Raw genomic sequence first — 17,345 nt, forward strand, 5'->3', positions numbered from 1 at the left:
TTTTCCCTCTTCATTTCATACCATATTCTAAATGGTTTACTATCAATTTCATCGTATTAACTCCATTTTATTTACTTTGTATTTTACAATTATTTTTAATTTTTCATTTTAACTTCAAATTCAAATGTTTAAATTTTATAAATAATTAATATCTAAAGAAATAATAATAGATTTTATATATAAGTTCATCAATCAATTAATAATGGGATACAGGTGTTCCCCCTTACACATAAATATTATTAAACCTAACATTTTTTGTGATAAAAAAAATTCACGAAGATCTGCAGATTATTATTATTAGGCCTTATAATATCCATTGAAAGGTACTTTCTTGATGAAGCAATCCACATAATTAATAAGCTATGAGACTATTGCAACTATTCATATTTTTTTTTTGCTTTTTAATCGATTATCTATATATATTTTTTTAATACTATAGCAACTTGTTTTTTTTCCGACTATCCATTTTTTTTGCTATTCATATTAACTTTTGATCCTTAATATAATGTTGACTATTGATCGTAGGTCGCTTTTCTTACGGCAACCATCCATATTTCTAATAGCAACTATCTATATTCTTTTCCCCTTTTAGGTCATTCATAATATGCAATCTTGAGATCATCCCCTTCCATTTTAGTGCTATTCATAATGTCTAATCATGACCTTTCATCCTTTTGTCACGTTCTATCTTTGTGGTGCAGATGCTTTGATAGTGACACGCTTAAACTTAAAAGATTTTGCACAAAACATTTTGCACAATCCACAAATCGTTCCCTCTACTACTATCAAAGAGAAATAATTCTTACTTTCGTCAAAATCCATGATCTTTATTTTTCTTATCTACTTAGATTGTGAATCTAGTGACTTAAAATAAATGAAAGAAATTAGGGAAAGCCTAGAGTTTTGTGTCTGGGAGGCTTAAGGGTCGTTGTTCTAATTTCAGAATTTCAACCCTTTATCTACTATATTAATAATATTGTCCACGATTATTACCATCTTCTTTATTATTGAGAAGTCGACTATAAATAAAGTCACATAGTTAGCTTTTCCTGTCATTTAGTTTAATTATTGAACTTTAAAATGTATGAACCAACTGCCACATTTGACTGTGTTGTAGATACTCTTGCTAGTTTAGATATAGTTAAATTAGAGTAAAAATTAATAAAAACATACATGAGTGGATGAACAATGTGTTTTTCAGTAGCCATACAATACGACTAATGACCTGGGACTTATGGGGCTTATAGTATGTGGACATTCGAATCAAAATCCTAGAATCATACTTCCAAACCAAAAAATGTTTCTACTTTATTACAGAGAGAGTATTGAAAAAATGATTAAAAAATATTGTTATAACAAATTTTAATATTATCTCTATGCATAGTTTAACCAATAGATGAAATGGCCTTTTCGAGCGCAGTTTTTTCTTATTAATTTTAACCAAAATCTTGCAGTGATTTTTAAAATCTTGAATTTAAGTTATTTAAACCATAGAATTCAAGTGCCCAAAGATTTTTTAGGCTATTGAATCTATTTATGCATTCAAAAATGTATTTTAATCAACAACAACAAAAAATCATAATTTTTTATTTATTTTTTTTTTTTTTTTTTTTTTGAATTGGACTAATTCTATTAATAAAAAGTATGGTACAAGAATATACATTCAAGAGAGACAGAAAACCGGCAACCGGAAATGATAGGACTATCAACCTCGGTTCCGGAGAAGACGTGAAACAAGCAAGAAGCTACAACATATGGCTGGATGCAAAAGAAGACTGAATTCTACCCAGAATGGGTAGAAGCCTCAATACGAAGCTTTTTCCCTTTCCTTTTTTTGACTTCGACCCAACCGTCGTGGGATGAATGAGCAGTGACCACTTGAAGATTGGGGTTCTTCACAGGGGAGCCCTCCTTTTCTGATTCAGAGGAGGAGGCCAAATGGACACGTTTCTGAGCGGTGGTTGTGTCGGAGGACTGCGCCGGACCATCGGTGGAAGGGACCACAGGATGAGGAGCTTGATCCATTTCCGCATCGCTACTTTCATCTTCAGAGGTGGAGGAATCAAAGTCCACTACTGGAGGTGGAGAGCAAGGAGCCCATCGTTTGGACTTGGGCTTGGAGGGGTTATCCTTATTCTTTTTTGCCGGGCGAGATGGGCAGTTGTTCTGCAAATGCCATGATTGGTGGCAATGGCGGCAATGGAATGCAGTATTTTCGTAATCCAGTGTCTGGGACCAGACAAAGTCGTTTATCTTGAGATTGATTTGGTCTGGAAGTCCTTTGCTCAAATCTAACTCCACACATATTCTGGCATATGAGTAGAGACCTTTGGATTCCCACCAGTAGTCTCCCATCATGAAACTGCCCAAGGTGTTGCCTATAGCTCTATAGACACGAGTATGCCATAAGTGGGCAGGTAAGTTTGGAAGCCTGATCCATACAGGTGTCCTGGTAATGACTGCAGTTGCTGGATCAAAATCTGGGAACCAAGGAGTCAAGAAGAGCCCCGCAGTTCCCATGAACCAAGGGCCTTCTTCTAAGGCCTTTTCATAATGCTTACTATTATCAAATAGGACAATGAAGTAACCTTTTGAACAGAAACTGACCTTACAATGATGAGTCCAGTTTGCATGGATCCATGCATAGAGATCCTGAGATCGCGGCCACAGTCCATTGAATCTGCAAATGATGGCTCTTTCTGCAAATTCTTGAAGTTGGGTTGCAAGATCTTCATGGTTGAGTTCAACAGAGGGAACTTCTTCTATCTTATCAACCAAAAAGGGTTTGGATTTAAGAGCCTCCGGGGGTTTGGGGTTCTCAGAGTGTACTGCATCTTTGTATGAGAAGGGACGAGCAGAGGATGACTGTCCCTCTGCACCTCCTCTCAGACGAAGGGTTACCACCAAAGAGCTGTTCCTAGTAATGTTGTAAGAAGAGAGGGGAAGAAGGTCTTCAAAAGAAGTCTCTGAAGGCCTGAAGGGATTCCGATCCGTCGTTCTAGATCCAGTTTGAGATCCTGCACGAGATCTGAAGAACTGACCCATTGCAGGATGGTTCTGCCTGTAGTCTGAGAAATTTGGATCTGAAAAGAGTCAATGAAGTGCCTAGATCCAGTGCTAGGGCTTCTTGTGCTTCCGAGGGCAGATCTGCCATGGCGATTTTCCATTCGGGGTGTTAGACCTGCAAGATCCTTGCCGATCTGTCTATTGAGAGCCCGATCTGATTGATCAGTGGCGGATCTGGGGTTTTTAAACTTGATCAAATCAACAACTTCACTCATGAAAGCAGAAATAGCCGGACCCGCCATTGTGGAAGGCGCCGTAGTGAGGGCTTTGATCCTGCGCAAACTACGAGGGGAAGCCTGACCACGAGAAGGAGAGATCGCATCGTCGCTTGGGTTATCAGCACCAACGCTGCGGGCCAAGGAAGAAACTGTGTGACTGCCAGCCTGCTCTGAGGGAGTCGAAAACTCAGGAACGCAGGCGCAGATCTGAGGAACGCAAGCTCCTCTCCCTTCCCGTTCTGCAGAACCAGTAGGCAGGGCGGAGCCAAGATCAGCCATGCTAAAGGGCGCGAGCGTTTTTCAGAGCCTCCTTGGTTCATTCCCAAAAAATCATAAAATTATATCAATAATATAAAAAATTATTTTATATATAAACTTAATTATACTTATATAAACTCGATTGTTATATATAGATATATATAAATAATAGAGTAAAAAATTGTCATAAACAAAGTAAACTCAATTTTCGAGAAATTTTATTTTTCCACATAAACAAAGTAAACTCAATTTTCCAGAAATTTTATTTTTCCACATAAACAAAGTTTAATGATTTTTTTATTTTTTTAAAAGACGTGAATGGTCCTTAAAAAAATCTTAAAAACAATTTCATTAAAATTGTCCTCATAATTTTAAAAGATAATTTTTGTATCAAAATTTTTATTATAAAATTAACCTTAGAAATCTGCATTTAATTTAAAGTCGGTGCATTGTCGAATGCGTAACACCATGACTTACATGAACAAGTAGTTGTGAATCTCAATAGGGAGCCTTATTCATCACATTTAAGCCTTACTCCATGAACACGGGAATCATCATAATATATTTTCGATTTGCCGGATTCAATCCATTTTTAATTTAATACGTATGTGCATGTTTTATATTGTTTACATTTTTTTCTTCATATAGTTTGCTTTTAGATTACCACAATGAGTTTTATTTAACAATTTTAATATATTTTTTACATTCTTATGTATGTGCATATAGCACATTGTCTTTATTTTTATTTCTATTGAGTATGCTTTAAGTTTACAGTGAAGTCTTTAACGTATATTTAATTTGTCTCAGGTTTATAATTAAAGTATTAAAAAAATTATTAATTTTTTCTGTTCTTTATTAGTTTTTGGAGATTGAAGTTTGCCCGGCCATTATTAACCTAGAGACACTGAACTGTTATAAAAGATTCATTAATAGAGTTGTTCGAGGATGGGTTTCATTAAGTTGCAGTTACGAAAAATAAATTATATTCAATTTATGGTAAACATAGATGTTAAAGGGTTGAAATTAAAAAATATATATAAGCTAATTAAATTTTAATTTTAATTTATATCATTATTTCTACTAATTATAAAATGAGTTGGTGCATGGGGTTTTAAATAGATGGTGATCGGAGGTTTTGTTAAGGCACTCATTGATGCAAAGTCATTGGTTCAATTTCTAACCAAATGGAAGTGATATATTGAACATGATGAAGATGTAGTCTTACTAAGCTTACAAAAAAAATTATAAATTAAGCTAATACATAAATATATATTCATTAAAAAAAATGAAACAATATTTTTAACCATGAATATTCATTCTAGTCTTACAATTGAGATTTTTAACATATAAATATGATTTGTTACAATATAATGGCTTATCGCTAATACTCCATGCTTAAAATTTCAGAACTCACTTCATATGATACTTTTTCTAACTAATCAATTTAATTAAAAAGCTAAAATGGGGAACCTACTTTGAAAATAATTCTCAACTTTTGATTTTTGTATAATTACTAACAATATTCTAAAATACTATAATAAAGTTAAATCTCTTCCATCGAATTAATAGTTATACATGATTAAATTAGGGTCACAATCAATCATTAAACCTTTAAATGTTTCTAACAACATCAGGATTCAAAATTATACATTTTCATGAGCAAGATAAAAAAGATAAAAAAAATTATAGACACTTGTGATGTTTAAAGGAACTAAATACAAGATTGAGAAATTTAAAAATTATTATACATGGACTATGCTTAAACAACTCATAATACTCTTAGATTATGCGATCTAATATATATAATTTTATAGATATATTCTTATTATTATTAAGTCAATAAAAATAACATAATATTAATGAACATTATTTTTTTTCATATTTATATTTTTATGAATTATATTTCAATAATTACGTTGTAAGGCGTTCCCCCTTGAAAAGAACTCCCCCAGTTGCCTTCATGTTATAATCTATGTCATTCGATCTTTTGTTAGACGATTAGGTTCTAATTACCTGTTGATTTGAAATGAATTGTGCCAATAATGAGGGTTACGACTTGGCCGTTGGATCCCACAATGAACTGTCAACCAACTTCCTTATGAACTGTCAATCGACTTTCTTAATTTTTTATATCGATAATGTTTTGCTCCCTGAACAAGGTTGAAGAAGGTCGAGGTGCACTTAAACGGATTCTCCCTACAGATATGGGGATGCTATTTTTCCTCCAGCATTTAATCTCTAACCCCACAGTCACTAGCAGAAGCTTGATCTTTTCAAGTAATAATATGGTCTATTACAAAAAAAGTTTGGTCTTCTTTTTCAGCGAACATTGTTTTTTCCCTTGGACTCTGATTTATTCTTTGACTCGGTCTGCTCTTCAGCAGCCTCATCGTTCACTTTGATTACATTGGAGATTGCTTTCTTCTTCCGCTCAGGCTGCTTTTTGTCAAGGTCATCACTTCTTCAGCGACTTTTTTTTCTCTTAGACACCAATTTCATCTTCTGCTCGGGCTTCCCTTCGTCATCTTCAATGGCTTTATTTCCGTTGGACATCAACGTTTTCTTGGGCTCGGGCTGCTCTTCGACTCTTTTATGAACCAATAGTGTGGAGACTTTCGACACAGATGAAGCCGATGCTACCTAATAATTGTCAGAGTTTTCCTTTGAAACGCGGGAGAAAGGTATACATTTGGCATCAAGGTATTTTGATCTCATTTGTATCAAATATTACTCCTTTCCACTATCATAGATCACTTTCTTCACTGCCTTTCTAAGAACTTTCAATGAAACCGGGTGCTCAACATCTACAATTTTAGATCTTCTGTCAAAAATTTAGTTGGTGCCAATGGGCCTCTAATCTTCCTAGCCGCTTCATCATAAGATTGGGCAACTTCTTCTGCAGTATCAAAATTCCTAGCCACAATCTCACTCCTTTAGATGGATCTCTAATCTATTGAGCCTATTTACTCCATTTCATGTCTTGTAAACATTTATCTTATGAGACTTATTGTCATCAATTATGGGAAAGTAGAGAATCACAACATTGTATATTAGGGAAGATTATCTGGTTTCAAACCAAAAATTTAATATTCTATTTATGTTTTCTATAGGAGTTGGATGGCAAGCAAATTCAAATTCAACTATGTGTGGGTTTTTTTCTTGCATTACTATTATGATGATCATATAGCACCTTATTTTCAAGAAATGGTTGTTATTTTTGGTAAATGTGCTTATGTGAAATTGCTAGTTTCCGATGCATCAAATTATGTACATAGAAACAGATAGTGGGAGTGATAGTGTTAATTCTTTGAGGGACTTTCCTTGTGTTTATGTGGCTCTGATATAAATCTTATTTTGCATAATAAAATTAGTGAGTCTTCTCAACAAGGAAGAATATTACAGAAGATACATTAGAGAGGTGCTTAATTGATATGCGCAAAAGAAATCCCAAAATTGTGATTGCTCATCCCTTTTGTTGATGATTTTGTTTATGCTGATAATATTCCATTGGTTGATTGGAATAGGACTCAAGAAACACAACAATAACTGGTTAATCGACGAAAGTAAATACATAAGATGAAGACAATAATTTGTGCATTGATGGGCACGAGTTTGTCTTGGATGAAGAAGTAAAGATAAATAACATCTTTGAGCCATTTGTAAGCAAATGCATGATATGGAAACTTTGTCATTAGACATCAAAATTAGTTTTGTTTGTGGTTAAATTTTGGTCAAAATAGGACAAGGATGTTATTCCATCTTCTCTGACCCTAAATCGATATTCCATTTGTACATTTCAATGTATAGGGAGTATGGAATTCAGGAAGAAGCATAACCATATCAAGCTATCAGGTGCACAAAGATAATTGTTCTAGAGACATAGCAATTTCCGTTTTGGATTCCTTAAAGGGATTCACGTCCTTCCATTCTCATGATTTATCTGAGAAGTCCAATTCTATATGGAAATTAATTATGGAGTTGGACGGGAAAATGAATGCTCGCCAAAAACGGGGATTTGAATTCTTTTGGAGAAACATTGCTAGTTCATTAATCCCAGATCAAATGGAGGCATCATCCCGTAGTGATCGTGTTGGATGTTTCATTATTTCTCATGCTCCTATTACAGGAAAATCACTCATGATTATAAGTTTCCTACAAAGTTATCTGAGTTTCTTTCCAGCATGCAAACCATTAATCATTGCCCCAAAAAGCATGTTCCATGCATGGCAAAGGGAGTTTAAAAAGTGGAATGTTAACATTTCCAACATTCGAACTCTAGCCCCACAGTCTCCAACAGAAGTTTGGTATTTTCAAGCAGTAATCTGGGCTTTTATAGAAGAAGCTTGGTCTTCTTTTTCAATGGACACTGGTTTCTTTCCCTTGGACTCTAATTTATTCTTTGACTCGATCTGCTCTTGAGCAGCCTCATCATTACCTTTTATTACCTTGGAGACTGCTTTCTTCTTCCGCTTAGGCTGCTCCCTGTCAAGGTTGTCACTTCTTTAGAGGATTTTTTTCTCTTGGACGCAAATTTCATCTTCTGCTCGGGTTGCCCTTCATCATCTTCTGTGGTTTTCTTTCCCTTGGACAACGATGTCTTCTTAGGCTTGGGCTGCTCTTTGGCTCTTTTATGAACCAATAATGTGGATACTTTCGACACAAATGAAGGAAATACAGATGAAGTCGATGCTACCAAACAATTGTCAAAATTTTCCTCTAAAACGTAGGAGAAACGGTACACATTTGGCATCAAGGTCTTTTGATCTTGTTTGTATCAAATAGTACTCCTTTCCACTATCATAGATCACTTTCTTCACTGACCTTCTAAGCACTTTCAGTGAAAGAGGGTGCTCAACATCGACAATTTTAGATTTTATGCTAAAAAATTAGTTGGTACCAATGGGCCTCTTGTAGGTTTTAGCCTTGTACAGAAATTACCTACATACGAATTCTAAAAGACAGAAAATAAACAATGGCGAAAGCATAAAACATACAACAGATATACACAGAGATTTTCTCCTAGATCCCAATACTAGAACTACCAGATTGATTTTTCATTATATTACTTTCAATGTTAAAATACATATATACACATGTTGAAGCATCCATAAACCCCAATCCATTAACCTTGGATTAGAACATAACTGTAGTTCCCTTGAATGGATCCACAAAATATCATCGACAGAAAACCATCATGCCCAAAACCATGTGCGAAATATATGCACAAAACCATAGGTAGGTCCTCCCACCTAATATAAGGTCCAAAAAAAATTCTCGGTGCGTTGCCCCGGACCCCGTGCAGGGGGACTACTGCCCCCCTCCTTACCCCCACATGTGGGGTACTCATGGAAAGAATATAACACACACCCAACACCTCTAATCTTCCTAGTTTCTTCATCATAAGCTTTGACAGCTTCTTCTGCAGTATCAAAAGTTCCCAGCCACAATCTCACTCCTTTAGATGGATCTCTAATCTCTGCAACCTATTTACCCCATTTCCTGTCTTGTAAAATTTATCTTATGAGACCCGTTGTTATCAATTATGGGAAAGTAGAGAATCACAACATTGTATATTGGGTAGGATTATCTGGTTCCAAACCAAAAATTTAATATCCCATTTATGTTTCTATAGGAGGTGGATGGCAAGCAAATTCAAATTCAATTATGTGTGGGTTTTTTTCTTGCATTACTATTATGATGTTCATATTGCACCTTATTTTCAAGTAATGGTTGTTATTTTTGGTAAGTGTGCTTATGTGAAATTGCCAGTTTCCAATGCATCAAATTATGTACATAGAAATATAGAGTGGGAGTGATAGTGTTAATTCTTTGAGGGACTTTCCTTGTGTTTATGTGGCTTTGATATAAATCTATTTGCATAATCAAATTAGTGAGTCTTCTCAACAAGGAAAAATATTACGAAAGATACATTAGAGAGGTACTTGATTGATATGCGCAAAATAAATCCAAAAATTGTGATTGCTCATCCTTTTTGTTTGATGATTTTGTTTATGTTGATAATCTTCCATTGGTTGATTGGAATAGGACTCAAGAAACACAAAAATAATTGGTTAATCGACGAGTGTAAATACGGAAGATGAAGATAATAATTTGTGCATTAATGTGCACAAGTTTGTCTTGGATGAAGAAGTAGAGATAAATAACATCTTTGAGCCATTTGTAAGTAAATGCATGATATGGATACTTTGCCATTAGACATCAAAATTAGTTTTGTTTGTGGTTAAATTTTGGTCAAAATAGGACAAGGATGTTATTGCATTTTCTCTGACCCTAAATGGATATTCCATTTGTACCTTTCAACATATAGGGAGTATGGAATTCAGGAAGAAGCATAAGCATATCAAGCTATCAAGTGCACAAGGATAATTGTTCTAGAGACATGGAAATTTCCATTTTGGATTCCTTAAAGGGATTCCCATCCTTCCAGTCTCATGATTTATCTAAGAAGTCCAATTCTGTATGGAAAATAATTCTGGAGTTGGACAAGAAAATGAATGCTCACCAAAAACAGGGATTTGAATTCCTATGTAGAAACATTGTTGGTTCATTAATCCTAGATCAAATGGAGGCATCATCACGTAGTGATCGTGTTGGATGTTACATTATTGCTCATGCTCTTGCGACAGGAAAATCACTCATGATTATAAGTTTCCTACAAAGTTATCTGAGTTTCTTTCCAACCTGCAAACCATTAATCATTAGCCCAAAAAGCATGCTCCATGCATGGTAAAGGGGGTTTGAAAAGTGGAAGGTTAACATTTCCATTTATATTTTGAGCCCATTAAGAGACTTCACAATAAGGGAGTCCCCTTTTAGAGGATCTGTAATGTCTATGTCATGTAAAGTACCCATCAGACAAGTCTATACTATTAACAACACAAAAATTATACATGAGTGGCATAAGAGGGAAAGTGTATTGATACTAAGCTACTCTTTGTTTTACACTTTCACTAGTGAATAAAATGCCAAAATGTTTGAAGAGACAAAGTAGCTAGGAAGGTACCTTACAAGGGGTCCAAGGCTTTTAATTATTGATAAAGGCCACATTCCTTGGACTCACAAGTCAAAGATTTTGAATTTATTAATGATAGTGAATACAAGGCTTCAAATTCTGTCATTTGGAACTTTTTTTTAGAATTGATCTATGGAGCCTGAAAAAGAGAACTACAAATCAGTAAGTACACTAAAAAATTATGTGTGAGTGCCCTTAAATCTAATCCCTGAAGGGAAGATTTTGCTTTGGCAGTAGTGGTGTGAAATTTTGATGTAGGAATGGATGTTAGATCAAATTTACAGATTAAATATAGTTTCAGTTTTGAGATTCCATTGAAAAAAATAAAAATAAAAATAAAAAATTGAATGGTCAGCGAGAATGGCTTCTTTAATTCAAGCTTAATTATAATCATTAATTTTGATTATGATTGTTTTCTTAAATTTTGATGTCATATTTTTCTTTATTTGAGTTGGTGAAATGTAACTCCATATTTATTGAACACCCTTGTTCTCACCATGGCTGGTAATCTCCACTCATTGATACCCATGTATGGACTCTCATCCACATGCTCCTAACAAGTTCTTCCCAACCATCCTTTCTACATAAAGAAAACAACATTGTCATAAGCTATATTATTCAAGATCAGGTTAGGTGCTTAGTTTTCCAAAGAATATAGCTTATGTACAGTTGTACAATACATATTTACTATTTGTTATGTGGGTTTTTTCCTTGCATTGCTATTATGATGTTCATACCACACCTTATTTTCAAGTAATGATTTTTATCTTTGGTAAATGTGCTTATGTGAACTTGGCAGTTTCTGATGCATCAAATTATATACATAGAAACAGAGAGTGGGAGTGATAGTGTTACTTGTCTGAGGGGCTTGCCATGTGTTTATGTAGCTCTAGATATCAATCTATTTGCATAATCAAATTAGTGAGTCTTCTCAACAACGAAAAATATTACGGAAGATACATTAGAGAGGTACTTGATTGATATGCGCTAAAGCAATCCAAAATTTGTGATTGCTCATCCTTTTTGTTTGATGATTTTATTTATGCTGATAGTCTAGAGAAACAATAGTTGATTATATGTTAGGAAGAGTACTAGCCTCTTCACGTCCTATGAGCTTGGATGAAAAATCTCAAAAGTTTATGAAATGTAAAAACAATTAATTTAGAGGAAAATGGTGTGTCAAAAATAATGAAGTCTAGAAACATTTGGGGTGCCTGGGATAATGATAATTCTGAAATAAAATCCAAGAAAGATATTGTTGAGTGGGAAGAAATAAATTCAAAATATTGTACAAATTCAAGTCAAACAGAAACTGCTTGAAAGAATGGTAGTCTAGCAAGGGACTGTGATAAGGTATCTGGTAAAAGAAAGGAAAATTATGATCCACAGAGTAACTGTAGACTTACAAGAAAAATCATAGAATGTATTCTCCAGTTTGTCCAGAGTTGGAATTCTCATTCAAAAAATTATTTGCCTCCTTTGATTCGAGTTGTCTAGGCAAATGATGATGCACTTCTAGATGTTTTGTTAGCATCTGTTGCTCCAGTCAATGACACATATCAAGATGGAAATAAAAATATGCATTGATCTTTGAAACAGGGCACTCCTCTCAATGGATGCAGTGTATTTTTGAAGTTAGAAAAAGGAGTTTTACATTATGATTGTGTGCTTGATTTTGATGAGATGTTGCAGCGTTTTGTTAGGTTCTGAAAAATTCGAACCTGTGGATGTTGATTTTGTTGATGAGGCAAATCAATGTACAAGTTTACATTTTGCAAGTTTTTATCATTCTCATAAATGTGTTGATCTTCTTCAAAAGAAGGGGACAAATCCTTCTCTCTTGGCATTCAAAGATGCCTCTAGAGGAAGCTTTATGGAGTCCAAGCCTTAACGTTGACTGGAACTTCTCCATTGATGCATCTGAAATTGTTAAAAGAATTGGGGAAAATGATCTAAAAGTCTTGAAACAAATTAGTTTTGTTGTATTTGAAAAGCAGAAAGATACATAAGAAGTCGTACGAAGGAACTACACTCCATTCGAGGGGAAAATAGTGGAACTTAAGAAAGTAATGACTCATACTGCATTGGCTACCAAAGATGACGTGGGAAGGAAAAATTCTTTATCTTTGGGGTTATCGTCACCAGCTACTACTCAACCTTCTTGGTCTTCTCCATCTTACAGTTTTCGTATGTTTGATGGTGGATTACATTCACTAGGTTTAGATGCAGTAGGTTACCATTAGCATTTGACACAACCATCTTCATATGTTGGGCTCCGCTAGTCATTGGTTGGGGATGGTCTTTAATCCCTGCAACCCTTTTCCTGCCAACTTGCAGGTTATTTGGTGGAGAATAACAAGTTGATTCCAAAAAGTGACCAAATAAAAATATTTTCAGAATAATTCAGATATTTTCCCTACCATTCATGAAAACTGTATTTTGGAAAATTGTCTGAGCTCTATTACTGATGAAAACTATCCATTTTCCTAGCAAACTGAACACTCATTGAAGGTAGATGATGCCATTTATAGTTCTTCACTTCATTATTTTGATCTATCCTCTTCACCAACTCCCAATACTATGCTTTCAACATTGTTTACTACCCTTTCAAATGGTAATAAATGCACGAGTCTCTCAAGCAGTCAACCATTTACTTACTTTAACAGTGGTGCATCTGATGGCTTTTTCAGCATTATGCCTGAAGCCAGTGGTTCAAGTCAAATTAATGGTGCTAATGATGATAAGGATCTCTCGCAGATGCTTGAATTGCTAGGGGTGAAACCTGTGCCAAAGCCAACAAAGTCAAAATATTTTGCATGTAAAACATTGGCTTCTAATTGTGGTGTCAGTCTAATTATACCCGAAATTTCTTTTCACAATGTTTGGGAAGGAGATACCTTAGCTAGTCGCCAAAATCAGGATTCTAAGTTTTGGTATGGTTATGCTCCACAAAAAACATAATATGATTCTCAAATTTCAGGTGGTTCAAGTTGTTATTATATGCCTGAAAAGACACAACCCAACAATTTCTCAATTGATTTTTGCTACAATAGTTTGTTACCCGAAGGTTTTGGATATAGTGAGGATTATCAAATTTCAGTTGTGTCACAAGGACCTCCAAGAGTTTCTCCACTACCGAATGAACTATCACTTTAGAGATATGCAACTGACAATGGACACTTTCAAGGATTTAATAGCTCACATAAAACTGTTGCTTATAATTTAAGACAAGTGAATAACATTTTGTTTACTAATTTTTATTTTCAATAATTTTTTATATGTTATGATGCTGCTAATTTAAATATAATAAAATAAAAAAGATAGTGTGATAGTATTTCCTCCCTCACGGGGAACGGTTGAGCATGTACACATACTTATATTTTCCCAGCTTCAATATAAAATAATACAAACAAAATTCTCGTAACAATGCAAACTTAAATAATGTTCCAAAGCAGACCATTTTCAAAACCAAACTACTTGGACATTATCCTATGATATGGGAAAGAAGACAACTCAAGAGAGTAAAACACGGAATATCAATTCGCTTACCTTACATGCCTCACTCAAAGAACCCCAACATTCCACACGTTTGAATTGTTTGACATTGGAATGAAAATACACCCAAACCAGTGCGGTCTCCAGCTCTGGGTGCTTCTCAAACAGAGCCCGATCCCCATGTCTGAATGCCTCCAGCACCTATGAATTCATGAATTTGTTCATTAACCCCAACAAAATACAACAAGCTAATAAAATTTATTTCAAATATACCTTGACATCTTTAAAAAAAAACAAAGAAATGAACAAAAATAAGAGGCGTACCACAGGCAGTTCCTTGCGGAAGATGTAAAATCTAAGCCTGGCAATGGCGTCCAGGAGCCAATGCCCTCCGCTTATATGGCAGTGAACGTGCAGAGACATTTTTTGCTGACATTTCTTCCACTGCGCAAGAACTTCGTCTCTCTGTAACCTGTTATACCATCCCTGCAACTGTGCACATATATAAAGAACTAACAGGCTTTAAACTTCTGAGCCATAAAAATCCTATTTTGTGTCCATATATAAAGAAATAACAGGCTTTAAACTTCTGAGCCATAAAAATCCTATTTTGTGCACATATATAAAGAACTCACAGGCTTTAAACTTCTGAGCCATAAAATCCTATTTTGTGCACATATATAAAGAACTCACAGGCTTTAAACTTCTAAGCCATAAAAATCCTATTTTCAAAAGATTCAGCAAAACAGAACACGGGCCGACCTGATCTTTATTGATTGTTTGAGAAATAGCCAACGTTAACTTGGCCGTGATGTCGCTGTGTGTGAGCGTATAAATCCTCGGAAAATGCCCCAGATGATTCTCTTCCTGTGCTCCAAGAAATAGGACCTTGAGCTTCGATGCCTGGAAGACTGCAGGCCCAAACAATCTCGCCTCCTACCAAACCAATGCCAAGATTCAGTCCTCATAATCAATGAATTAACAGAGCACAATGGAAAAAGATTTGCCGCGGTGAATCGCTAAGATTACCACACGAGTACTACTAGGTCGGGGTAAGCTGCTATTAATTCGATGTCTGTTATTGGACTGTAATTGATAGTCGACCAGAGCATTCCAGGGGCTCCCGCTGTCCAGAAAGCTAGAGGAAAACTTTACCTTCGATTTCCTTGTGAACTGAGATTGTGGATTCTGTGGTGCAGACGAAATCCGTCCACCGGAATGGGGAAAGGAGTAGCATTGCTGTGTTTTTACAGCAAATGATGTTGCTACCGCCATGGCTAGGGTTTCTGATTATATTTCAGAAGTTGAAGTTGTTGCAGCAGCCATGGCAAGAGCTTTTATCTCTGTTCAGCTCGTCAGGCAATAGCTTTTAAGGGAGCTCTGTATTGTGGACGCCAGTACAATAAAGGCGATAGATCTGATCTGACTTGAGTGTCGTGTTGTAAGATCATTAGCTGGATAAAGCCCAATTTTGAACGCCTGTATTTTCCTTCAAATTTTGACCATCTCAATTAAGAAAATTTTCAGAAAAGCAGAAATGGTTTTGTCTAGCAAAAATTTCCATTATATTCGTGGGCCATCGTAACATTTTTCAGAAATGAAAACGTGGCGTGGCTGGCTTATTGATTGAATGTGGTACGGAACAGTTAGATTTATAATCTGTTTTTAAAATTTTAATTTTATTTCGGTTTGTTTTTAATAGGTTATATTTCAATTCTATTTTAAATATTAAAAGGATATACATTTTCCTTATATTAAATAACAAGTTTATTGAAATTATACATTTTTTATATCGAATAATATATCATTGAAATGTTTTTACTATTAATATAGATTTATTTTTATTTTCACTATTTATTTATCAAGTTTCAAGAATAATTAAATTTTTTGATTGCAAATATTTTTTAAAATGTAAAAGTTTATAAATATATATATATAATATGTAATTTTTCATTTTTTAAATTGTAATTTTGATTGGATAAATGGATATAATGTCTTGAAAATTGGATTAGACACTTGAATTGTACAAACTATATAACTTAAATTTACAATTTCAACAAATTATTGCTAGATTTTAAACAAAATTCTCTCTCTACGATATTGAAATATTTTACAATAATATATATTATATATAGTGACATTAAACTGTTTTACTTGATATCGAAATTGAAATATTTTATTTGTGCATCACATCGTCCATATTAAAAGTTTTTCTCTTACTGTATATTTTTAAATACACGTGAATATTGGTTAACCTTGCATAGTGAAATATTGTATTTATTTTTTTGAATGACACATCAATTTTATATTAAAAATCAAGTGAGTTCATAACTCCCCCTTATTATGAAATCACTGAATTATTATACTTTTACTTTTAATTACTTTATAAGGTAAATATAACATTTTTTTTGTCATTACTTTATTTCTTTAAAGTTAATATAAAACTCTAATAGTAAAAATGGAATATTTTTATCACATATTCATATCATATACTTACTTTTAATTACTTTATAAGGCAAATATAACATCTATTTTTTAATTACTTTATCTCTTTAAAGTTAATATAAAACTCTAATAGTGAAAGTGGAATATTTTTATCACATTCATATCATGTTGTAATATTAAGAACTAATCAAGCAAGTAGAGTGAGAGTGAGATTATTGACCTTTTATAATGTTTTTATTTTTGTTTTTATAATAGGAGATATTTTTTTTTTATGTACAGTATATTTTAGTTTTTATAATAAAAGATACACATTTAGAATGAGCCTCTTAGTTCAATAAGGATTTTGAGTATGGAAAGAATTACAAATCTAAAATAAACCTCTTACTTCAATAAAAAAAAAATATCATCAATATATATATATATATATATATATATATATATATATAATTTAACATATATCAATATATTTTATTTATAGTTCATATTGAAATATTGTTTTGTTATTATTACTTTTTAAAGGTTAAATGTAAATTTTATATTAAAAATTTATAAATTATATTTCAAATATTAAAATAATTTATATATAACAAATATTGAAATATTTTTATGTTACACAATTTTTTCCAAACATATTATTTAAACTAAATATTATTTAAAATAAATATTAAAATATTTTATTAATTATTTATATTGAAATAATTTATTTATTGCCCATCCTGAATTATTTGTGTAAAACACATTTCCCTCATGCTGCACAATATAACTAGTCTAACCATTGTTGAATGGAAAGTTCTTGATCAATGGAAAGTTGGTAAAACTTGTATGACATG

General features: G+C 33.6%; 1 protein-coding gene across 10 annotated transcripts in view; it reads right to left on the reverse strand.

Moving 5' to 3' along the window:
* LOC149191306 (protein STAY-GREEN homolog, chloroplastic-like) overlaps window positions 1-15,578 on the reverse strand; it is a 49,701-nt gene extending 34,123 nt beyond the window's left edge. For 6 of the 10 annotated variants that reach the window (XR_016254273.1, XR_016254272.1, XR_016254275.1 and 3 more), the window contains exons 1-4: window positions 15,100-15,572; window positions 14,833-15,006; window positions 14,395-14,562; window positions 14,125-14,271 (exon numbers count right to left, since the gene is read on the reverse strand). Coding sequence is in view for 4 of the 10 variants with exons in the window: in XM_089404160.1 (XP_089260286.1) it covers window positions 14,125-14,271; window positions 14,395-14,562; window positions 14,833-15,006; window positions 15,100-15,345 (735 nt within the window). In the remaining 6 variants the exon portion in view is untranslated. Of the gene's footprint in view, window positions 1-14,124; window positions 14,272-14,394; window positions 14,563-14,832; window positions 15,007-15,099 lie in introns of all 10 variants that reach the window. The other 4 variants (XM_089404160.1, XM_089404161.1, XM_089404163.1 and 1 more) reach the window with 3 other exon arrangements.
* Window positions 15,579-17,345: the final 1,767 nt, after the last annotated feature.

Source organism: Pinus tabuliformis, chromosome 2_2, assembly GCF_031772625.1.
Source record: "Pinus tabuliformis cultivar Carrire ecotype Pingquan chromosome 2_2, CPIR1, whole genome shotgun sequence".
NCBI lineage: Eukaryota > Viridiplantae > Streptophyta > Pinopsida > Pinales > Pinaceae > Pinus > Pinus tabuliformis.